At 43.1% G+C, this 25551-nt stretch overlaps 1 protein-coding gene across 2 annotated transcripts in view; it reads left to right on the top strand.

The window, feature by feature from the left end:
* Nucleotides 1–6514: 6514 nt before the first annotated feature.
* The window catches only part of LOC306934605 (LIM/homeobox protein LMX-1.2), a gene marked incomplete at its 5' end in the record, with an annotated part of 57982 nt that continues 38945 nt past the window's right edge, over nt 6515–25551 (top strand). For both annotated transcript variants that reach the window (XM_079517248.1, XM_079517247.1), the window contains 2 exons: nt 6515–6653; nt 7453–7639. In XM_079517248.1, the coding sequence (XP_079373374.1) occupies nt 6515–6653; nt 7453–7639 (326 nt within the window). The remainder of the gene's footprint in view (nt 6654–7452; nt 7640–25551) is intronic.

The raw sequence follows: 25551 nt of genomic DNA, 5'->3' as shown, positions 1-25551 counted from the left end.
GGCTATATAGTTTGCGTAGAGTAATGCCGTCAAAATGAGATCCCTGAAACTTTGTCTATTAAAAGAAAGTATAAAGTCAAATGTGGCTATGTTACATTCATTTTTCATGAGGGGATAGTTCAACAGTCATGGCTTTCTGCTATTGTAGTTCTTTGCTGACTATATAGTATAGTATCTAACATGACAATGTTTATTTGAATATTCATGACTTGACTTATGTTATAGTGATTACATCATTTTCTTGCATCTGCTCCTTATTATCATACCAGATTCCACTCGGACACAAATATTCCATTTATAATGAAGTTAATTCTGTATTATTATACAGATATACTGTGTAACAGCAAAATAGACAAAACGCCAGCTTTAAATTATTTTGACAATTAAAATCTGTCAATGACCTTACTTTCCTTACTTTCTTTCTCTTACTTATATCCTGCAACAATATTGAAACTGTATATCACTAACTAATAATGACTCTAGCTCTCTAAAGATCTTTGCTGATAAATTCTGCCTTTTCTTATCAAATTGAAACAAATCATGATTTTGAGTATAGTCTACTCTGGATCTCTTTCTTGGTGTTAGAAATTCAGATCCTATATCCCACAACTTTAACTTACAGACAGTACAAATATGCTATATTTTTCACCTTCACAGCAGACTTTGACAGAGGGCCATACTTTATACTGTCAGCCATTATGTCAAGAACGAGGGAGAGGAAATAAACGATCAATCCATCCAGCACATCAAAACATAAACATTGGCAGCAGTGAGCTAGACAGTGGTGTGTTCTACTTTACCTGCTCCTTGGGGTCTCTTGGTATTATCCCACTGCTGGAGTTATTTGGCCGTGACATTCCCAGAGGTCTCAGTATAGATGAGAGAGACTGCATGTTTTTTGGAGAAAAGGCAAAAAAATATTTGAGGGGAGGAGTGGGGTGTGGTGTGATGGTGTGGGGGGGGGGGGTCAAAGAAATCTCCATGTCCTGCACTGTGTTTAGTGGGTCTAAGAAAGTTCAGATCAATGCATGATGGGAAATTAAGGTATAGGCCGCCTATACGAGCCTATAAGAGTGCCAATAAACTAGGAAAGTGTTTGCAGTATAAATTATATAGTATATGTATAGTTGAGTTATACTTTTAAGACATTACATATGAATTTAAAGTCAAGATATTCTTTTTGTAGCATTATTATTTATTAAAATATTATTTTATTTCCTATTTGTATTATTTAAGGGCCAATGTATAGGCCTATAAGGAAATTGCATGGGAATCTGCAGGGAGGACCAGCATTTGTTTTCTCACATGACGGTAGTATAGCTTTTGATCAACCAGCGGAATATATAACCTTATTAACCTATAGCACGTTCTCACTTATAATATGCAATCATTCCATGTTTGCTGTAGTACTACTGCTGACTACAAAGTAGGCCTAAAGTAAACACATCATCACCGCACGAGGCACATATACAATATATATTAAAGTGTATAGTTTGTCTGCAGCGAAGCTGGCCGGGGGGCAAATCTCACCTTTAATAAGCGTCTCTCGTGCTCCTCACACAGTGGTCAGGGTCACCCTGAATTGACGAGATAAACGATTCGCCTGGAATTTCACGTGAAAAAATAAGCCATTCGGAAGCTATTTTAAGATAGTATAGGCTATTCCTCCTAACACATGGACTTATATATGGGAATGTAAAAGAAGAAAGCGCAAAAAAAAAGAATGAAGGAGCTCGCTCCACTTTATCAAATAGCCTAGGGCCTGTTTGATCCATTTGACTGAATATATTTAAGATAAAAATGCCTGCATGTATGCGAGCCGAGGCTATAATTCCCGTCTAGTCGATTGCAGCTTTTGAAGGTGTTGAACTTCAACTGCACGTCTGACGTCGGGCTGAGAAAACAAGACTCTAATGTTTGCTGTACTGTACACGGTTTTACAGAACAGAAGCATCATGGCATGGCGAGCTTAAGCTTTTTAGAAACACTCATTAAAAGATCAAAGTGAGTTAACTGACAAAGTCCGACCTCCACCGCTGCATTCTGGACCATACCATTATGTCTTTGGTGTGTTGAGTTACTCCTATACAATTTAGCTCATTAAAGAATGATAAATATAGGTCATTAGTCCGTTTTTGTTTACGCATAATTGATTTTTTTTCCAGTGTCCAATAACAGATGAACATCACAGTAAGATCAAAATAGTTGGTCCCTTTTATATGCATTCTCGTCTTATTCTACCACATTTTAGGCTAATGTATTTATTAATTAGTTATTTTTTAACCCCAGGGCAGTGCCTATAGGAAATTCAAATTAATATATGCTTGCTATAATGCTATGAACAATAAGTATATGAGTACCGTAGGTTAGTATAGGCTATATACCGTCAGGTTAAATATAGTTTGAAAATATGTAGGCTATTATGTATGAAAAGATTACACTAAACGAATTAAACGAAATCTGAATTCGATTTAATAATTATTCTGGTTTAGCTTTAAACTATTTATTTGTGACTGCCATCCCTCCGCCATTCAAATATCCATATGGATAGGTTATATGATTCATCAATGAAATAGGCTAATGGAAATAAAATAATAGAAATGTATCCTATAATGCAGTCACGTCTCAAATTCGTGCATATTAGTCGGTCTGATAAGTTTCATGCCAAAAGGAGAAAAACGGCACACTATTTTCACGACGTTTTCAATAAACAATATTTAAATCATTAGATCATTCAAGTTTGATTTATCTATAGCTGCCCTTTTTGCTAATCCGTTATATCCCAAACAGGGACGACTATTTACTTCACATTATTTCGTTATCATTCGGGGTCAATTAACTTTTTTTTGTTAAAGCAGATTTTCACCAGCGTAATGTGCATTATAATGACATCTTACCTTTATTCTGGATGAAATGAATGGTTGCTTAAAAGATAACTGGGCTATAGGCTTAGTATAGGCTATATGTGCTTTAGTTTTGAGCTGTTATGGGCGCGCAACAACACACACACATGAGCACACCTGCTGAATGATTTTTCTTCGTTACAGAGGGCGAGGGAGGGGTCATCACGTATAGGCCCATTAAACACCGCGGGCCAAATTTATTACATTGATTTATTGATTAAGTCAATAGGCTCATACATTGTCGGTCGGTCCCTTCACTCACTCACTGCGACGCCGTTGAGCTTTTGCTTGTCTATATAATTGGTGAATGAGGCCACTTGCTTCACTTTGTGTGAATAAATTGCGCAAGCTCATAATGCTGCGGCGGGGGGGGGGGGGGTGGTATGGACCAGAGTCACCGGACCCATGCACGCTGCACCGTGCTTGTAAGCCTACCAGACAGTAGGCTCCGCTGGGCTAGGCTATACCTCCTTGCCAAAAGCAGCAACTTGATGTCTTGCTTCAGGGATAACCTGCAGAGAGTGAGTAGGCTACTGCATGCCTATACGCATGAGGTGCCAAAGATTACATACCTGATACCTTACCCTATACGTAACGTTCAAGACTGCTTGAGTCTTATCTGTACTGTGTTTTATTCTCAATCCCCTTCTTCTTTGGGTAATTCCGTGGGCAGTTCGCCCACGGACCAGCAGAGGGCAACGCGAGCGAAATAGCCAACAATCTATTCTCTGTTTTGCTCCAATCTAGGCTACAGGTCATCGCCTTGATGGTTCACAAAGGATGTCACAAACACACACAGCACATGGCTGCTATGCACTGTGGATACCATGGGTCAATATAGCGACAATCGTGTTTCACACGATTAAAATGTTTTCTCATTTACCTCTTTAATATGTGTGTCGAATTGTTTAAAATATAGCCTATATAAACCGGTTTATATATATATGTGTCAGCAATAGACCATGGAAGAAATTATTATTATTATTATGCTATTATATGATATTGTCATTATTATTATTATTATTATTATTATTATTATTATTATTATTATTATTGTTATTATTATTATTATGTTGACCTTAAAATGCATAAAGTCTTGTTTTGCTTTGTCTCCAATTAGTGCGCAGTGAGATTATTTTAAAAATATTAGCCTGTGTAGGTTAAGACAATCAAAAACAATCTAACCAACAATGAACATGGCACTGTGATTTGCAGCCTATTCGTTAATTTGAGCAGAATGGGTTAACCTAATTTTGTCTTCGAGATAAATAGATCTTGGAATTAAATGTTTGATGACTGTCTGTCTGATGCTATAATCCTTTTAAAAGTAGGCCTATTGGCATGGGCCTATATAGCATTTAAAATGCGCTATAATATCCAGGCAGAAATGGAAATGGAAAACATTTAAAAAAATAATCTCATTAGGCTATTATTTCAGCGGTTGCCTGTCAGCATTTATTCCTAGTCTTTGCATACGCAAGACGCGAGCCATGGGTAAAACACAAAGCCAGAGTGATATTTTATAGAACTATTATGCTCTACTCTTATTAATCTTATAGCCTACTGAACAACACTGCCAATTCGAAGGATGCTCATTTCGGTGGTGGTCATTTTCAACGAGCCAAGATTGTGATCTAAACTAGTGGTGCTCAAAGTGGGGTCCGGGGACCCCCAGGGGTCCTTGAGGGGGTTCCCGGCGGTCTCCAGCTAAATTGGTTAATATATAGCATCACAAGTTGTTTAAATAGGCTATCAATAGGCCTATTATTATTATTTTAATGTGTAAACTTTTTTTCTTTTCTTTTTTATATTGATAGGCTACATTTTAACAACCCACATCTTGTAAATATTTTAAGAGGTGGTCCGCGGCCTAATATATAGGCCTATATTAATTTGGCGGTCCAGAATTAACAACCACTGATCTAAACAAAACGAGCGCGTTCAACCCCGGCGCCGATAAAGCAGCTCAGATGACAGGAGTTCCCGTTGATTCACAGACAGACAGCACAAGGCCATGCAGTTAGCCTACTACTTCTTATATACGCGCTGTTCCTGTCAAATACATCTCTGACTGAGGCAGGCAGGCAGGCCTTCACTGCAAAGCCCGGTGCATATTTTACATTTCTTGCCGGGATTAGATGGAAATATGTTTGTTTGGCTCAACTGCTGGCGTGGCTCCCTCGCTGCTGAACACATGCATGCAGCAGCGCTGTCTGTGTTATCGCCACTGATCGCCAGGTGCATCATCAGTTGTTGTGGGGGTCAGGGCGTTCTTTAGCTTAGCGCACTGACTGACTGGCTACACACACACACACACACACACACACACACACACACACACACACACACACACACACACACACACACACACACACACACACACACACACACACACACACACACACAACCCTCAAACGTGATAACTGTGATAATGATGTCCTCGTTTTTCATTTTGCACAAAAAAACGAACACAATATATTAGGCCTATAAAATCAGGAAATAATATTTGGCAGCATGCAGTCCACTGAAATGGTATAGCCTCTAATACAATCGTTACATTTTCAGTGTCCTAGTCCTTTCAAATCGGCCTACTGTAGGCCTATACATGTTTTAATATACCGAAACCCAAGATGGCCATGGCAATCCAACGAATATAGTCTAGTAATAACACGAAAGTATTTTATTTTACGCCTATTTCTTTCAAACAACCCCTATAAAGCTAAATTATCCTAGGGCCCCGTTTTATAATATAATTTGAGGCAAATATATATATATTTGCGTTAATAAAGGTATATTAGCATATAGCCTATATTAAAACGTGTAAACGTGTTGTTGCAATTAGCTGTTGTTATAATAATAATAGTATATAGCTCATGCTATGTGATGTCCCGCAAAATATAATGTTCTACTTATTTATTGATCTCCTTATTGTTGTTATTTATGTGTGACTATCCATGTGTGCTGTTTGGGGCGGCTCTGTGAAGCGGACTGTAGCCTGCACTCTGCACCAATAGCATCCCAATGGCACTGAAGGGACTCAGAAAGTGTGTTCATGCATGCAGTCAGCTAGTGGGAGGATCCCAGTCGCTTCAATCTCCAACTCAGACTTTTCAAGCGACAGGGGTCCGAGAGGGGCACATCAGCCCTCTACTTGAAGAGTCACTGTCGGGACATTTCACTCACAAATCTGGGATTTGTTGTCTTTTTTTTATTCCTCTCCTCGATTAAACAAAACAGAAACATTTCAAGTATAGGGACTCAAGCTTCTCCGTTCGGCGCGGCGCGCGGAAGATACAGCTTCCTCTCCGTTCTACTTCTAAATAACAGGTGACTGTTCAGAGTTTGCCAGGTTTATTATCTTTTCCACTGCACTCTGACCAATCAACAATCTGTTTAGCCGTCGTAGGCTGCTTGGCTTTGACAGATTTGTGAGCATCAAAGACGAGTTGTGCTTGTGTTTCGTGCAAGTTTGTTCCTCCATGCAGCAGGCTGTTTCGGGACTCCCGGTTACCGTCTCAACAGGTTTTTACGGTTACGAGTGGCATCTTCGAACAGCCTTTTTGTGGGGATACGATTTTAATAGCCTATAAGTGACTGAGTCTGATATCATTATGGATATTGCAACAGGTCTGGTGTCACTAGAGCGCCTCTCCACGAGAAAACAATCCAAGACTTCTATAATGCTGGACGGCATAAAAATTGAAGATCACCCCCTGCGTTCAGGACAAGCTACGCTTGGAGTCATGCTTGGTAAGATTGATATAGAAGACATTAGTCTGCATAACTCGAGCGAAATCACTCAGCTTAACACAAAATGTCCGAGATTAAAACAAAATGTTTGACTTGGCTTCCAGGCCTGTCTGTACGCATATGCCATTTGCCTACGCGTGACTGCTTGCAGCCTTTACCTTTCTCCTGGCATGTGTTGAGCCTTTGCAGCTTTTTAGTTTTTCGCCCTTGCATGCAATTTCGCTGACAAAAGATGAAAAGTAACCATTTGTGTTCATACATCATCAACGTTCCCCCCAAAATGAAAACGGTATCGTTATATGCCCTCTTAAATGCCTGCTGGCTGGCATCCTCTTTGCATTATAGTCTACTGATTGTGACATCAAATAACTTGATGATTGATATATGATCGTATCTGGTCTCATTATACAGCTTATGGTGTGTAGGACATACCAGCAGGCCTATGGCTAGCTAAAGCTACAAGTGTCTCGTTTTGGTACGAACGAGTTAAACGACTTTATTCTAATTAATACCAGCTTATTATTGACTTACACTTACATGTGATTGTGTGTTCTATCTGACAATGGCCTGTAGGCCTACAAACTATACGAACCCCGTAGTGTGTGTATATGTATATATGTGTGTGTGTGTGTGTGTGTGTGTGTGTGTGTGTGTGTGTGTGTGTGTGTGTGTGTGTGTGTGTGTGTGTGTGTGTGTGTGTGTGTGTGTGTGTGTGTGTGTGTGTGTGTGTGTGTGTGTGTGTGTGTGTGTGTGTTTGACCGGCCTATACAATTCACTCACACGAGCAAATATGTTTTAGGGACTGACTGTCACCATCCATCAGTGTGCGAGGGATGCCAGCGTGCGATTTCTGACCGCTTCTTGATGAGAGTCAACGATTCTTCGTGGCATGAGGAGTGTTTGCAGTGCACTGTGTGTCAACAACCTCTCACTACCAGCTGTTACTTCAGAGAAAGGAAACTATACTGCAAGCATGACTACCAACAGTAAGCACATCTGACTATCTCCCATATGTCCCTGCACCGATGCTCCAAATGGCTGTGCTACAGTTGGCCTATATTTATAGGCCTTACCTTTTCAATGTGTCTCACTCACTCCACGGCATGGCGGATGATTGCATTACTGGGCACATCTTATTGTCATATTTATTGCTATATTATTGTCATAGAGTCGGCGATATTTCCATATTTATTTCCACTGGACCATGTGAAGCGCATTCATAATAGTTAGGCTATTATATGGTCACAACAACCAGGCCGGGGAATCCTTTTCCATTTAATTCACTTCTCGTTGATTGTCCACTCACTTGCTATACAGTATATGACGTACACTAATAATACGTAGGCCAAGTTGAGTTTCAAAGGACCAAAAAGGAGGAAAATGCCAGAAAGTCAGTCCCTCGCAATACGCTACCTATTGGTGGTAGGCTACAACGCACCTTCAGTCGGGATATATGCTGTCAATGACTTGCTATTAAGCAAGCACATTTTATAAAGGTGCATGTGCTTCATTCAGCGCAATATGTATACGTTTTGTATTTTGCTTTGTACTTTTGTAGATTTAATTTGATTTAAATTATTAGGGCATTTGTGCGTTTTATGTTAGGCCTATAACGCCTATTTATGTTTTGCATTTGACGCATCCGGCAATCATTTAGCAGGCAATTTATGCGATGAACAATATAGCCCGCCCCGTATACCCGCATATCTGTATATACGCTATATGCTATATAGCCTAAATATTGAACGGATGTGAATAGTTGTGAAAAAAATACAAAATAAAACTTGTACAGAGAATCGCACGCTGCGCGCGTACACGCACACGCATGCACGCACAAACTATTACGCACTGACACATGCATGCACAATAGCCTACATTCTCAATTTAACGTTTTATTTCATGTTTGGCAGTTTGAATTGTTCTTATATGTTTAGATTTTGTTCTACTTATATATAACTAAAACAGCAGTAAAATGCCCAAGGCCTATAGTAGCCAGTGTGGCTATTTGCAGGCTAATGTGAAAATAAAGATTATTGCTATTTTGATCACAATATGTCAAATATAATAACTGTAAGAATAAGAATTTTATTATTTTAAAATAATTAATAATATTTTGCATTATGTAATTATGCAGTAATCAATTTCAAGTCAATTGCATTTCTTTAAAAAAAATAACCTAAAATTAAAATAACATTTTCATGTAAGTGATGAGGCAGAAAAATACATTACTATGTGATGAAGAAATGAGTACATTGAAATTTACATTATCACAGTTTTTGGTTTTGTTATATTTTTACTGAACTGAAGGCTAAATGTGGAGTGTTGCCGTGTAGTCCATGGGGTGCCTTGTGTTTCTCATTGCATGAGTGCTTTTCATGCTTGTCATTGAATTTTCAGCTTTTTGTGTCGGGGCTTTTTAACAATTCGGCTTCGATTACTAGGACATTATAGCTCTCTGCTAGATACCTTGCAACCAACAATGAGTTACATCTATTGCCATGCGTGCTATTCATCCAGCTTTGTGACAGCAGTGTAGTCAGTTGATAACAATGGGGAAATTCATAGCAGTAACTAAGGGATACCGGTGTCACGGCTTCACGGCTTAGAGTTGGCTGGAAAGGGAAAAGGAGACCAGTCCAGCAAAGAGAGGGATCTCTTTCTTTTTTCTTATTTTACCCTGGCCATTTTGTAGTTGCTCCATATTGTCCTTATGCTTGTTTTGTTTGTCTATTGTGTGTGTGTGTGTGTGTGTGTGTGTGTGTGCGTGTGCGTGTGCGCGTGCGCGTGTGCGTGCGAAGCCAGAGAAAATATCTCTTTTTGGTGTATATCTTAATTTGCATACAATATATTTTTACACACAATATTGTGTTAGTAAGGGTATAGTATTATTTTATTGTAATATATTATATTACGTTATTATTAGGAGCTCAGCATGTCCACAGCCCTCCCTCGCTTTGCTACCTCTGGCATTTTGCATGTTGAGTTTATGTGACAAGTCCAAACATCCACGCCAAAAACAGCAACCTGCTAGGCGCCATCATGCTCTCTCACAGCGTTATTCATCGCACGTTCCATCTTTTAATTGTTCAACCTCCTCCCCTATTTTCTCTTGATCCCTCCCAGGTTAAAAACAACTCCATAATAACAAAGAAATAACCTTGCTGGAGGGTCCCACTTCACCTTAGACAAAAGTATCCCTTTTTGTTTATTTCATTTGCACTGATGGGATACTTAAAGATGTAATTGGCACCTTTTTGACTTTTATGACACCTATTTAAGATGCATTTGTCAGCCCACAAAGTGCTCTGGGCTGTGAGGAGAGCTCAGACTTACAGAGGTCTACGTGCCTAATTACATTCCTACAGCAACTGATTCATACCCGTAATCAGCTCAAGCTAGCTGCCGTAAATCAAGGAATTGGCAAGCAGTCTTTCTTTCACACCTTTTGAACAGGTTAAGGAGCCTGACAGGGGGAAATACTGTGTGCTGTGTAAAAAAAAATACAGTACAGCATACAGTGTACATACTTCCCCGACACATTTAAGCACACCTCCAAATAGTATGATTATGTGCTAAAAATTTGAACATTTATCAGCCTATATTTTGGTTGGATTTCCTCTGACAGTTGACCTATGTTTTTATTCTGTTGTTTTTTCTGATTTTGGAGGTAAACACATTTTATATAGTTTCAGCTAAGTGTAAGGACAAATGGATAATGGTAAATATAATTGGCTGACTTTCTGTGTACGAAGTATATAGTTGTTGTTATTTTTATGCTTTGCCTTTTTTATGGTAAAAATAAATAATAAAAGAAATCAGAGACAGTGCAGTGTGCCGATGCACAGAAGCTGATGAAACTATTTCCTGCACTATTTTGGGAAACATTAGATTCAGTTTTCAGTCAAAGAAAGGAAAAGGAAGATACATATAGTACAGTCAAATCCTCAGTTCATTTATAATTGTGCACTCATCAAACTCATCAAAGTTAAGGATGACGATTTTTGAAAAACATGAGAATGTTGGTGCATTGTTTTACCTCAGTATTCCATATGGCGTTAGATTGAGAATTGGTAAACAGGGCTGTCAGCTGGATGGGCGCCGTGGCCGAGTGCGTGAGGGGGAACAAGCTTAAACGAGACGGACGGTGTGTAGAGTGGAATTACACCACCCCCGGAGAGTTTGTTGTGTCCTGGTGTTTAGAGGTCAATTATACATCATTAGAAAGTGGGAGATCTTTTTTTTTCCCCCTGGAGGGACTTTTTTCTCTAACCGAGCAGATGCTTTGAAAGGAGGCTTGTAATAAGGCTATCACTTGACCAAAGTGTTGGAAAACACCCCTTTAATTGACTGCCTTGTTAGAGAACACACGCTCAAGTGATGGGGTGTTTCTTTGAGGTTAATATAACTATAATAACAATAGTTCTAATTTGTGTGGTGTATCGATACAGTACAACTGTAACTACATATACTGCTGGTACGATATACAACTTTCTAACAGCATTCTAAAATATATTTTTCAGGAAAATATTGATTTAAATTGGCTCACAGGGAGTTGATCAAAATTCACCAGTATGCAGATTACCAGTACCGGTATTTTATATATTCTCCCCCCTTTTTCCTAATTTGGTAATTCATGGTTTCAGAACCAGAATGAGGTCCAAGTTATAGTTCTATGAATATTGGAAAAGCAGACCAGATGAAGTCATAAAACCTGAGCCCCCAGAACCTGTCTCACTTCCCTTGTAATTCTCAGCGTTTGGACGATCCCCTGGTGTGCTGAGAGGTGCGTTTTAGAACTGTTAGTAGTGCCCTCCTGTGAAATTGTTGTTTTTTAATTAGCCATGCTTGGGACGCTGTAGTGAGCAGTGTGTTGGATAGATGCTGACGACTGGGGTTCGCTGTTAGCTCACAGTGTGTTTTCCTCACCTCAGGACACTCCCGCGTGGCCTGCTACTTTACAAATACATGCACACAAAATGGACACGTTTTTCTTTTTTTCTTTTTTTTTCTGTCCTCAGCCTCGTCCCTCACACAGTAAAACCCTGATTTTTTGGACCTAACGGGTCCATTTCTACACTCTCAGGGTCCATGTTCACACTCAAATGAAGACTCATTCTGTAAACAACAGAGATGCTTCTTTTGTCCATCATGCTGAAGAGTTGTAAACAACCAACCAGATCAACGATCCAGTTGTGCATGCTCTATGCTAACCGCTAGCATCTTTTGTCTAACTCTGCCTAAAAAAATCAGGAAAACAGGTCTATAGCCACTTCTCTTGGGTAAATAAAGGAGGACCTCTACAGAGAGACAAATCTAATGTTAGCAACACTAAGCTGGATAATATTGCTTCAGCTTGCAAGGATTTTTTACTGCTCGGCAAGGAGCTGGCTGGACTCGGGCCTGTTCCTCTGTAAGGAAGTATTGGGTTCTATATCAACATGGCTCGGCCTGTCCCAGCAGCATACGAGGATGCATCATCTGTCATCTCATGCCTTGCTAACCGTCCCCTCCTCCAGTACATTTAGAACCATTAAGGACCTGTTGGAACGTTGCAGCATTTATTATGACGCTCAAGAAAGACTACATTAATTCACTCTTTTAGTCCTTCCTGTTTTCCCCTTATAGCCACTTTGAGTGATTAATATTTGATTAAACGGCTCATTTTATCAAAACACTTATGTATGGATAGCATGCTATTACACATTCAACAGTAGTGAAACAGTGTGCTGTTTCAGTTAATAGTTTGTAAATTGCAGTCCATTTTTACCACACTAAATCATCATAAGTATGAAATCTTAAGTACTAATATCATTATATGTTCCATGACTTCATCAAGGATTTTTGTAAAGCCACCTCAGGTTAATGCTTGGAAGTAATGGTAGTATGTGTGTACCGTATACAGAATGGTGTGTGTGTGTGTGTGTGTGTGTGTGTGTGTGTGTGTGTGTGTGTGTGTGTGTGTGTGTGTGTGTGTGTGTGTGTGTGTGTGTGTGTGTGTGTGTGTGTGTGTGTGTGTGTGTGTGTGTGTGTGTGTGTGTGTGTGTGTGTGTGTGTGTGTGTGTGTGCGTGCAACTGTGCGTGTGCGTGTGTCCATCCGTCCATCTGTGTGCGTGTGTATGGGTGCATGTGTGTGAGTCTTCCTGCAGCAGCAGTTGGAACACAAAACACTTTGGGACAGGACTCTATATGGGAAGCCACAGAGGCTCAGCCACGGCAGTGCCCCATCACCACTTTAGAGGCTAGGCTGGTGCCTAGGGATGTGGAAAGAGGGCTCTGTGGCTTTGTGTGTGTGTGTGTGTGTGTGTGTGTGTGTGTGTGTGTGTGTGTGTGTGTGTGTGTGTGTGTGTGTGTGTGTGTGTGTGTGTGTGTGTGTGTGTGTGTGTGTGTGTGTGTGTGTGTGTGTGTGTGTGTGTGTGTGTGTGTGTGTGTGTGTGTGTGTGTGTGTGTGTGTGTGTGTTGAGGGGGTCTGCCTGCATGGTGTGCTCACATTACACTGGATGATAGCAGAGGGGTGCAGAGGAACTCAAGCATGCAATTTGTTGGTAGCCACAATTTAACCTCATCTCCTAAAGCCGGCTGTTAGGCAGCCAGTGGGACATGTCAGTCAATCGGGAATGCTAATCAGTGACAGTAGAGGAGACGGCTTGGACGCGGCAACGCAGTGATTTTCATCCCGAGCCTCACCTCCCTCGGGCCCTCAGGTTTATTTTCACAGCGTGACAACTCTTCATAACAAGAGGGAAGGCCACCGCAAAACCATTAAATGCAATTTACAAATTAGATTCTGGCCAAATCTGTGAAATACCGTAATGGGCTTGAGGTTGTTAAAGAAGCCAGCCGTAGAAATACACACACTCAGCGAATGTTTTCAGTCTTACGGGTTTGCCAGGTTCGTTGTTTGTAAGAAGAGAATCAAAATGTTTTTATTTGAAATGGTTGGATTTAACTGTACCAGTCTATGTGACGAAATTATTCATTTTAAATTAGCTTCATTTATAATGTTGGCAAGAATATGTAAAAACAAAACAAGAAAGCAACATAATAGCACATAATAGTACATACGATCTTTCTAATTATTGTTCAGCTCTGATTCTGCTCCGTTTCATTTTGGTGTAAAATGGAATTAGTTTGGAAGTGGGCCACGTCTTGTTCCAGGGGGGAGGGGGGGGGGGGGTCTGGTCGAACGTGCATGAGGAATTGAGACATGGCCTCTGCTGCTGGCGCACAGTATCGCTGCTGGCCCCAGCTCTGTATATGTGATCCCACTCTGGAATGTTTTTCCAACACGTAGGCTTTTCGCAGATACACTAGAGAGAACTGGCATCACGGTGGCAAGTGCTGCATTCAGACTGTTGTGTGCCCAAGGCTCACTCTCACACTCACGTCACACATTCTAGCTCTACACGGGAATCTGGGCAGAGGAGTGTATTTATCTATACACTACGCTCCAGGTTTCGTATGTGTGTGTGTGTGTGTGTGTGTGTGTGCGTGCATACGTGTGCGTGCATGCGTGTGCATAGACAATAAACTCTCTTGCTCAGTGTGTCTTTCTTTGTCTCTTTCTGTTCCCTCCGACATGCTTTGCTGTATGACCAAGACAGACACATTTCAGTGTCTTTCTTGTGAAATGAGTCAAATGACCTTTGTTGTCTTGTCCGTGGACATACCACAGACCCCCCAAAAATCAGACCCTCTCGACATCGCTTGATGGTATGAGTAGTTATGTTATATCATAAAACACATTTCCTTCAGTTTTTTGTACCCCCCTCTCTTTATTCTTCATCAAACGAGATTATCCCCCAAACACTGGTATTCCTGCCCGAAGTGGCTGACAGAGATTTGCACTTTTATCATTAAGTGTGACACTAAGCTGGTCAGAGCTTTGTCCTGAATGGAGGGTCTGACGGAAACGGGGGCTCCTAATCCTTTTATTTGTGTCAGGCCCCGAAAGAGGGAAGAATGGGGCAGGGTGGGATGGGGCTCTAGAATGCCACGGACCCTTAGTCCCCTCCAGACCCCGCTTCCACAGCCAAGTGAGCACGATTCTCATCTTATGTGGTCTATGCACTCCCAGCGGATGCTCACGCACGCACGCACGCCTGCACATGCGGAGACAATGCATATAGGCACACACACGCATGCCGATGCCCACATGCTCACACAGACAAACGCATAGGCCTAAAACATGCACACGTTTGAGAGCACATGTCATGCCTGGCCCGCAACATAGCCTGTGTCTGTGAGTGCATGGATTTCAAGAAGTTCCGGTCTAGGAAAGGGGTTCTCAACCTGTGGGCCAGGGCCCACTGGTGGGAGGAGAGGACATTGCAAGTGGGCCCCAAATTATTGGCGAAACATTAAGATTTTAACGATAATATAACGTTGCCTCTCAAAATCCAACCCTACATCCTCGTCGTCAGAGGTGGAAGCAGGTAATGCTGACTAAAAGGGCTCTGGTAAAAGTAGACTAATCACCTGTGCAGTGGATGATGATATAACATTAATACAAAAAAATCACACCCGTGTGAAGTGAGGGGCGCTCTTATCATCGTACATCATCATACATCATCTCATGCCGGCCAATCACAATTTGCGTCCTCACCTTCGTCATCAAGGTTTGTGTTACGCAATGTTTGTGTTTACACTCAAAATTGTCTATTCATTGTCAATGGCATTTAATATTTGTGTTGGGTGGGTGGGCCGCAAACACATTTTTGAGATTTTAAAGTGGGCCCTGTTCCAGAACAGGTTGAGGAACCAACTGGGATAAGATTAATAAAAGTTTGCCGGGTCCCCCATGGTAGCGGCCCAGCAACTGGCCTTTTTCTTTGGGGGGGGTGTTGTGGGCGCTTCAGCTGCTTTTGTGTGCTGCACCCCTTGTGGTAATCCATCTCCAGCGGGAGTCCCCCGGGGCACTTTATTTACTCATTCAACTGTTTGGAAGTCTGTTAGACTGCAGATCAGATGCAGTGAGACCAATGTGATTACTTTAACCAGCACTGCAGATTCCTTGCTGCCCAGGCCGGCGTCTCCTCCCCACTGTGTGAACCCCTTGTGCCCTGCAGGTGGTTATGGGAGGAGAAGCTCCTTCAGGATGCTGGCGTCATGTCGTACGTCGTCCGTACTGTATGAATTAGGGGGTGTGACAAAAAGTAACGCGATACTTCCTCTCCCGTGATATATTGTATCATCCTCCCGGCAATATCGCAATATATCGAATATCGGGATATTGATTAGTTAGTACTAGTAGTGGTAGGCCTACCCATTAGTTAGTACTAGTAGTGGTAGGCCTACCCATTGATTAGTTAGTACTAGTAGTGGTATGCCTACCCATTGTTGTGGACAGACAAGTTGCAAGGTTGCAGTCAGTGTTTTACTGTTTGGAGGAGGCAAGATTCATGTACTTTTTGGCCAGTTTGTGACACAATTCTTTTTGATATAAATACATAATTCCAGATTTTTCCTTTTATGGTTATTTTTTTTAATTTTCAGTTGCAGATATCGTGATATATCGTTGATGAAATCTCGCAATATTGCAATTATCGAATATCGTGATATTATCATTATCAAGGGCCTACTATCGCCACAGATCGTGAAGTACCCGTATCGTCCCACCCCTAGTATGTGTATGCCTGTTCTTTGTAATGCACCCAACCTGGTTGAAGGAAACGTCTAGCGTCTCTGTCAGGCGATTCTATAAAACGTAGAATTCCACATGGAAACCCCTCTGTTAAAAAGTTGATTCTTTTGCTATTATGGCCCCTCTGTCTTTATTATTTTCACCTCTTTTTTATTTTTTGGGGGGTGAGTGTATATGGTTTCACATTCAGGGGCACCAGGAGTCGGCCTTTGTACTAGAACCAAAGGCTTTTCTTTTCTTTTTTAGCTTCTCTGCTCCTTTGCTCAGTGGATCATAATTCAGTATGAAAAACGACGGCAAGTGTGGTGTCATAGTGTAAAAACTAACATCTTTGTTTTATTGGATACTGGAAGATGGATTTGGTTTTCCATCTATCAACATAGACCCAGAGCTGTGTACCTGGGGCTACAGTCTCTGCTCAGCCACTGCAGTCTGTCAGACTCTCTCTCTCTCTCTCTCTCTCTCTCTCTTTCTCTTGCGCCCCTCGGTGCGGCCAGGGAACGTGGTTGAAAATCATGTATAGCAGCGAGAGCTCCCTAAACTCTCTGTTTAGAGCCGTCCGCTGATTGGTGATGGCCGTCTTGGCAAGAAAAATAACCCCATATGAAAACAGTGCAGATTGGGTTTCTTACGTGCCTGACTTACTCCCGTCCCCTCCGACCAGGCCCCCCCACAGCAAGCCAGCGTGATTTGTGCTTGGGGTCCTGTGACCCATGGAAGCTTCAAAAAGCAGCGAGGGGAAATATTTGGATGATCTAGATGGGATAGTGGGAGGAGTGGGAGGGAGGGAAAGAGAGAGGGAGAGGTAACAGGGAGGGGGGGGGGGGGGGGGGGGGTAGTTTGAGCAGGGCTAACTGGTGTAAGACAAGGCAGATGTGGTGGATCTGCAGTGCGGTGGTGATGACAGGACAGTCTGTCCACCAGAGTGCAGAGAGAATGCCCACCCTGGATTCGGCGCACGCGCACATGTGTGTGTGTGCGCGCGCACACACATGTGTGCGCACGCACGCACACACACACACACACACACACACACACACACACACACACACACACACACACACACACACACACACACACACACTCACTCTCCGGGGAGCTAGGATACAGACACCATGTTCCGCACACTGAGGTGACATGCGGTGGAGAGAAACTGTGCATTTCAGGGGAGGGCGGGGGCTGCAATATAAGAGGCATTTCATCATCAGATACGGTGATACTGATCGTCTGTGCCCCCCAACCCAACCCACACCTCACCCCACCCCTCTGTCTCCTCTTCTTTACCTTGCCTCTGCTGGCTGGATATTAATATATCCCAGAAAACAGCCACCATACGTCTTCCTGGGAAATTCTGTGGCTCACGAGCGCCGTAAAATGATTTGGTGTCTAGGAAAGGGATAGATAAGAGGATAAAACATGGGAAATCTTCAACAACAAAAGAAAGTATACTTATTCTTTGCCTTATTGATGCTGAGACTTAAGCACCCTTGATTTTTCATGAAAAATTTATTCCTGCAGGCAAAAGCTGAGACATTTTGATCTAATTATCTATATATAATGTTTTTTCTTTTGATATTGTTTGATTCCATTCCCCTGGTTTCAATCTATTTCATCTATGCACCAATTGTGCATGCGGGCCACTTAAATGGAAAGCCCCCATTGAATGCTAATATAGCTGCAGCAGGCTGTGGTTGGACGCAAACCCAAGCTCAGCAGTTAAGAAAGCAAACCTGCGGTCTGAGGCAGCTCCCATCAGTCTTTGGCCTCTGTGGCTGTCGCTGCCTCCTCCTGAGAGCGGCTGGGCGAGTGGGCCCACCGGCCCCCCCTGGGTGTCTGTCTGCCTCATGTCAGCCCCGCAGGCTCTGCCTCCTGCCCTGCAGGCCTGGTTGCCACACAGGGGAGAGCCATCCCGAGCCCCAGGCCAGGGCTCCGCTCTGAAACCCAAGCCCCAATGTAGTGTTGTGATCCCAGCTGGAGAGACAGGTCCGGCTCTGAGCGGGGCCCTCTCTCGCAGTGTGGAGCCGGGGTCACCGGTGGCCTCAGCTCTCTCTCTTCATCACTCCACCGGTGGCTGAAGTTTTAACAGCGGCTGTGAAGCTTTGATTCACAAACAAAACTTGTAGAATTGTGTGCTATGTTCCGCTCCAGTAGCTCTCAAACGTTGTTGTGCCAACGGCCCCCAAATTCATATATATTTGGCCCGGCGCGGACCCCCATCTGAAAATGTAGACCCCCAGAAGAGAAGATTTGTGTTAGCTTGTGAGCTTGTCCTTGTAGATTGGCAATTTCTGCCGTGCGACGCTGTCATACTACAACAAAGTATAAATCAGCCTTTAGGTTTTGATGCTATCAAATTATCTATTGCAGCAGCTTCAAAGGCCTGTTTTTGCTAATGTTTCATCATGTGACCAGTGATGTCAGTGGAAATACCACAGAGCCATTACTTGTTATGTCTTTGGTAGATGTATTCACTCTGAAATGCTGAAAGGCCATAAAGCAGCAGGAAATATATGGCCATAGCATGAGTGCATTTTGAGCATTTGCGGTGTGAACACGTAGTCATGTCTGTGTTCTCTCAGTCGGCATGCACTCTATGTTGAAGTCAGTGTGTTGTTACGCGTTGCCGTTTGGGCTGCATGTGTGTGCTTGTATGATGTGCGCCCATGTGTATGCACACAAGCCTATTTGGTTGCAAGAACCTACTTGTGTGTGTGTGTGTGTGTGTGTGTGTGTGTGTGTGTGTGTGTGTGTGTGTGTGTGTGTGTGTGTGTGTGTGTGTGTGTGTGTGTGTGTGTGTGTGTGTGTGTGTGTGTGTGTGTGTGTGTGTGTGTGTGTGTGTGTGTGTGTGTGTGTGTGTGTGTGTGCGCGCGCGGCTGGTAGAGCAGCTGGATGGGAACCGTGAGGTTACCAGTTCGATCCTGGGCTCTCCCTCAGTGTTAGAGTTGGTGTCGAAGTGTCCTTGAGCAAGAACCCCCAATTGCTCCCGATGTGCAGGTTGGTGCCTTGCATTGTTTCCTCCACCATCGGTGTATGAATGGGTCAATGTAATGCTATGTAATCTATGTAAAGCGCCTTGGATAAAGGTGCTATATAAATGCACCATTTACCATGCGTGAGTGCGTGCATGCATGTGTATGTGTATGTATGACCATGTGTGTGTGTGTGTGCATGAGTGCATGTGATTTGTGCGTATGACTGTGTTTCTGACTGTGCGTGTGGGCGTGCGTGCGTGCGTGCGTGCGTGTGCGCGTGTGTGCGGTTGTTTGCAGTTGGGTCTGTCATTCGGCCAACCTTTGGACACACTGTTGGCAGGCGCCGCAGTCTGTGGACTCCCCTCTCGGTGCAGCACAGTGCTGCTCTGGAGGACGCAGTAAGTGGTGCGTGCCACCCCAAACCACCACACCCCCAAACCCACCTACCCACACCCCCCCGACCCCCTCATCATCACCCAACTGGTCCTCTGCTCTCCCTTCCTGGGCCTCCAGCGTCTGGGCCGTGGCTGTGGATGAGTGCTACATCCTGGCTGTCAGCACAGGGGTTAGCTGGGGATTGGCCTGCGGTGGAAGTGCAGTATCAGGCCCTGTCTGTCAGCTCCTCGTTCCACCTTCCTCTCGCCCCCTCCTGGCCCTCGACGTGGCCTTACCGCCGGCGGGCACACAGCGGCACCGACGGACGCGGGCCCTGCCGGAAAGACAGGGCTGCGACTCAGCTCAGATCTAGGGGGGTGAAAGTGAAAGCCTCAGAATAGGCATATTCATACCCGTGCCAGTGAAAAAAAGGGGGCTGTTAAAAACCCCTTAAGTGCTCTGGTGTTGTGCTTTCAAACAGACCGAGAAGGCTTTGACAGATGGTTTACAATTTCACCCGGTATTTCATTTCAGCCGCTTTTAGCTGTCGCTTCTTCCGAAGAATAGCCGATCACCCGCAGCCTGTATTTGCATACAGTTACGGTACGGTGTTATGGTTTCTGGATGGACATGTTCTCCTTTGTTACTGTGGATGTATGCACAATGTCCCTCGCAGTAATGTACAGTAATGTACAGTATTGTTACTCTGTCTGTCTGTCTGTCTGTCTGTCTGTCTGTCTGTCTGTCTGTCTGTCTGTCTGTCTGTCTGTCTGTCTGTCTGTCTGTCTGTCTGTCTGTCTGTCTGTCTGTCCGTCCGATCTATGTACTGTATCTCTAGCTCACTGACACACACACACACACACACACACACACACACACACACACACACACACACACACACACACACACATGCACACACGCGTGTACACACACATCTGCACCACACATGTTCACAGACAGACGTACACATGTTGGAGGATTTGTGGCTCTAATCAGATTAATTGGTCCATCTTTCCTTGGAAACATAACATATACACATGAAGGCCTCTGGTAGCTTTCAGCTGGATGCTGCTTACAATAACCAGAAGCCAGGCAGCAGGCACAAGGTCGGCAGGGTCACAGCACGCTCTCTGGCACGGCCCCTTTTATGGCTTACATGTTACAAAAATCACCACCGTGCTGGCAGATTCATTTTGTCGCACAACGAAGGAATTTGTATCTATTCCTCACAGAACTCTCCGAGTCTTGCTATTCTTTTCAAGTCACACGTCGGCAGAAGGAAAGCATTCGTACAGAACGTTGCAAAAATAAAAACATTGAAGGTTTGTGTTGCTTGGCAGAGATCCTGTCCTCTTCAAAGACAATGGTAAAAACAAGTTTGGCCTTGTAAAGCATATCATAAATACATTAACCCAACTGTTACTGTAGTCCTAATCCTTATTAATATTCTCCAAAGTCATGCATGAAGCTTAGGTTCAGTGCCACAGTGCCCAGCGTATGTTTTTCTTTTTGCCCACAAGTATTTCTATGTGAGGGACTATCAACACACACACTACCATTCATTATTTTATTATAGCTTTCAGCCTTACCACAACTTATACATATGAATGGCTACTGCTTACCCCCCTCCTCTCCCACCCCTTTCCCTCTCTTCTTCTACACTTCTGTAAAGCTTGAATTATCTCCAGATACATTACACACGTTCATGTTTGCTGATGTGCACTAATAATTATACTCCAATGTCACTTGTCATTACTAGTAATAATACTTCCAATATATAAATATGGGTGTTATGGGGTGTCTTGTCATCATAGTTAGTTTAGTGTTTATACATTTACAGGATTTATATACATAGTACTGTACATAACTACCTGTATGTCTTCTACCTATCTATAAATCTATAAATACATTAATTCTACGTCCAGGTCAAATTGCCGTGAGTGATGTATTGATTCGGCTTGGAGATTAAACCCATTTGTAGGGTTTATTGCACGAGAACCACAGAGATCAAGTCTGTGTGTGCTGTCAATCACAGCCAGGATAGAACAGCAGATTGATTAGCAAGTACTTACTGTAACTCTGACTGTCTGACTAAACCTTCTGACAGTTGGGAGACAAGTAGTGTAGCTACAACATGGCAAACCCCACCCATCTGGTGCTGGAGGAGAACTACAACAAACCATAAAAAGCAAAACCCATAAATTTGCAAATAAATTTGTGTATACTATTTGACCCGAGTCTGGTTCTTTCACACATTCTGGCACTAATAACCTCTGACACACCCTAAACACCCACCCCCTCAAAGAGAGTACATCCAGTGTAGATCAGAATTTCGGTGTCTAGGGGAAGCCTGCGGTTCTGGAGCCAGAGAGGGAGTCGTGCCCTAGCTGTCCCACAGAGATGACAGGAAGATAAGAGAGAGAGGAGGCCTCTCTGCACAAAAACATCCCACCGGGAACTAACCTAACCTGGGGGAATGACGGAGGGCTTTAGGATCCACTGCCAACGTTTATCCAGGCAGAAAACAACCTTTATTTCTCTATTGTTCACAGGATTCACCAAAATCCTTTGTTTTCAATCCACAGTGATGTTTCATGCAGCGGCGCAATTATCCGCATGCAGTTTGTATTGTAACAGCACGCCTGTGTGTATGTCACAACTTTGGCTTTGTGGCATGGCTTCTCTTACCGACAGCTACACAAATGGGGCGTAGGGGGTTGGTATAGGGAGGGGGGGAGAGAGAGCGACAGACTCTTGGCAGAGACAGCCCCTGCAGTTATAACTTAGAAAACCGCTTATAGTTTGCAATATTTGAGAAGGCGAAGTGAAAATGTAGCCGTTTCTCCTAGACGATGCGTAATGAGGGAACCGTAGGGAAACGAGAAGCAGCAAGCGTTTTTTTTTTGGAAGCGGCACTAACGCAGGGATCAGCAGCATTAAAAGAGATTTACACCCCAAGCTCTTAAACAGTTTTCTTTTGCTCAATGGCTCCTCTTTTACAGATATTTCAGGGAAGTAATAAACTGCACTGACAAGCGTTCGAGTGGCTTTGAAACATCCCTCATGGGCAGCAGAGCTCCATCTCAGCCGCCATAGAGCATATTTTCAACACGACTGTAGAAGTCAGAATTCTCTGCATTAAGAGTGTTCAGTCTTGGGTATTATGCTCGGCTTGCTGCTGTTTACATCAGAAAGGCAGCAAAACTACGCAGAATCCACCAGCATACACTCTTCCAACGGGGCAACTCAGTTCAGTGTTTATCTGTTGTTTTGAGTGCTGCCTTGGCCCTGTGATATAGGTCTACAGACCCTGTTTTCCTTGATGGTTAAGTTCGTTTGAAGCTGTCTGCATGGTCTAGAATGGGGCCCTGCACAGTGTAAGATGTCATATTCCCGCTGTGCTGACCAACATGCTCTGTAGGGCCTTGATGTGCCCATAACATTTAATGGTACCTTGGCAAATACAAATGGAAACTCTTACTTTGCCCAGCAATCACATTTCGGTCCTTCTATTCTTGATGCATTTCTGTTTTTCCGTTATTTATTTATTTACCATACTGTAATTATTTGTTTGTGCCTTTGATATACGCAAACCACAAACTCATGCCTGAGAGGGGTAAAGAATATGCATTATCTTGATAATTATTAAGATTACGGATAGGATAAATAAACCAAAACGAAAGGGAACATTTGTCTTGAGTAAGGCACGGTTCCCCAGCGTACTGCCGCCCCCCCGGAATGTCTGTTTGTAGAAGAAGAAGTTTTCACTGGTATAAATGAACATCACAGAGTGTCCCCTTTGGACATGGGGCTGCGAGTTGGCCTGGCGGGGCAGGGGAACTGTTAGTGCATTGGAGGAGGGGAGAGGGGAAAGGTCATGCCAAGACACGCGTCCCAGTGTGGGGTGGGGCAGGATTCCGACGTCGGACAGGTTCAGAAGCGTAACAGCCTGTTTCTGATTAGTCACCATGATTCATGGTGATAAACAATTCCTGTGGTCTCCGAGATCAACTGATGTGTATTGTTTTGTGTGTACGTCCTGGTGCGGTTTGTGTGTTGTGTTGGTCTGTATACAGTATGTACAGTATTTACTCACAGCTGTGTGTGTGTGTGTGTGTGTGTGTGTGTGTGTGGGTGTGTGGGTGCGCGGGCGGGCGGGCAGGGGGCTTGTTTTTGTTTGGATACATTTTATGAATGTATTCCAAACAAACAAAAACCCTACTGATCAATATTTTGCTAACACTGACCATACAGTGACCAATATGTCTCAAGTCTTTACCAGGATAGTATCTGATTAGTTAGGAATGGCCATCACAAAACATGGTTTAAAAGGGTGTGAAAAGGTCTCTTTTTGAGAGCAGAGCTGTAGATAGCTGTGCTTAACATGTAAATACTACGAAGAATTTGTTGACGTCCAAAAACCCTATTGACGGTTTTAAAGGTACAGGCAGCACAACACGGCAAATGGATGACGCAAAGAAGCCAAAGGCTTGTTCCCACTGTGGTCCATTAAACATTCAACACTCAAACAACTAGACAAAACAACAGTGCAACAAATACGACTACGAAAGATTATGGAAATAAATGAATAAATACAACAATCACACAAGCACAACATGAGACGTTTGATTACGCACGTTAAACCCAAAAATAGGTAGCTAGAGTACAATATAATAGTCGAAAAAGAGGAGAATAGCGCTATGCAAAAGTCACTAGGTGAGCCTGTTGTACTCTTTGCCCTTATGACTGGTTATTTTATCTGTTGCTACACTTCCGTGCAGATGCCTGGCATCAAACCTCAGGGTGATAAAAGTGTCTTCGGGAGGTAAGTGTTTATGGTGAGGATCCGTAAGGTTAGCAGGATCAAAGCCCTGTTGAGAGGACGTTAAGCAAGGAAACAGGAAAAATAAACAAAATGGCCTTATTTTTGCCATGCACAGTTACTCATACAGTCTACAGATTTATGGCATTGAGGAACCATGTCAGGGAGAGGTGAATTTCTGTCGTGTTGCTCTTTATTGCTGTGGAAAAAAAGAACAAGATGCTGGTCAAAAAAGCAGAAAAGGAAAATACACCACTGTACAAAAGAACAATAGCTGTTAAAAAGCAAGGGAGGGAAACGCACGCACGCACGCATGCACACACACACACACACACACACACACACACACACACACACACACACACACACACACACACACACACACACACACACACACACACACACACACACAGTTGTCTTGATTTTTCCCCCACTTTTTATTGCTCTCTGAAATAAGAAACTGATTGGAAGTCAACTGTATTTGACAGCTCCTTCATTCTCAGTGTATTTGTGAGTTTGTAGGGAAGCACCGAGCAGCAGTCTCCATGACTAAAGCATTTCGCTGTCATACAGAAGTCTTGTGTAGGTTTCAGTTCTGCCGCTCAGCTTGGGTCATATAAGAACCAGCATTTTCTGTCACTTGTCAAATGGCAAAAGACTAATTCACTTGACTGTTTTAGCTGTGTATATTTACAAGTGGTGTCCCCCCCCCCCCCCATATCTCACCGTGGTTAAAGTGAATAAAAAACCTCACTTTTAAAAAACCTCACGGAAATCAGTTACACATTTATTTTTTTCTTTCTATGCCAACTTTTGCATTCACATTGACAAATAAGACGTTGCAGAGCTTTCACTTATTTTCTTTTTTTTATGCGAGTACTTTCAGTAGTGGTCAAACCTGTCTCAACTGTGCGGTTCCGTGCAGTAGCAGCACTCACTAACATGGGTAAACACTAGGAGCGGTTGTACCACCTGGCCCGGGCCTGTGGTTTTTGCCATTTCCAAGTCATCTGCTAACTGCTACAGCTTTAAGTAGGAGTTATTACTTGCAAGATAAGTGTGGAGATAAGCTGGTCCTAGCCTGCAAGA

The sequence above is a fragment of the Electrona antarctica genome (assembly GCF_951216825.1).
Source record: "Electrona antarctica genome assembly, chromosome: 12".
In the NCBI taxonomy this organism is placed as follows: domain Eukaryota; kingdom Metazoa; phylum Chordata; class Actinopteri; order Myctophiformes; family Myctophidae; genus Electrona; species Electrona antarctica.
This window is presented reverse-complemented; position numbering and strand designations above follow the sequence as displayed.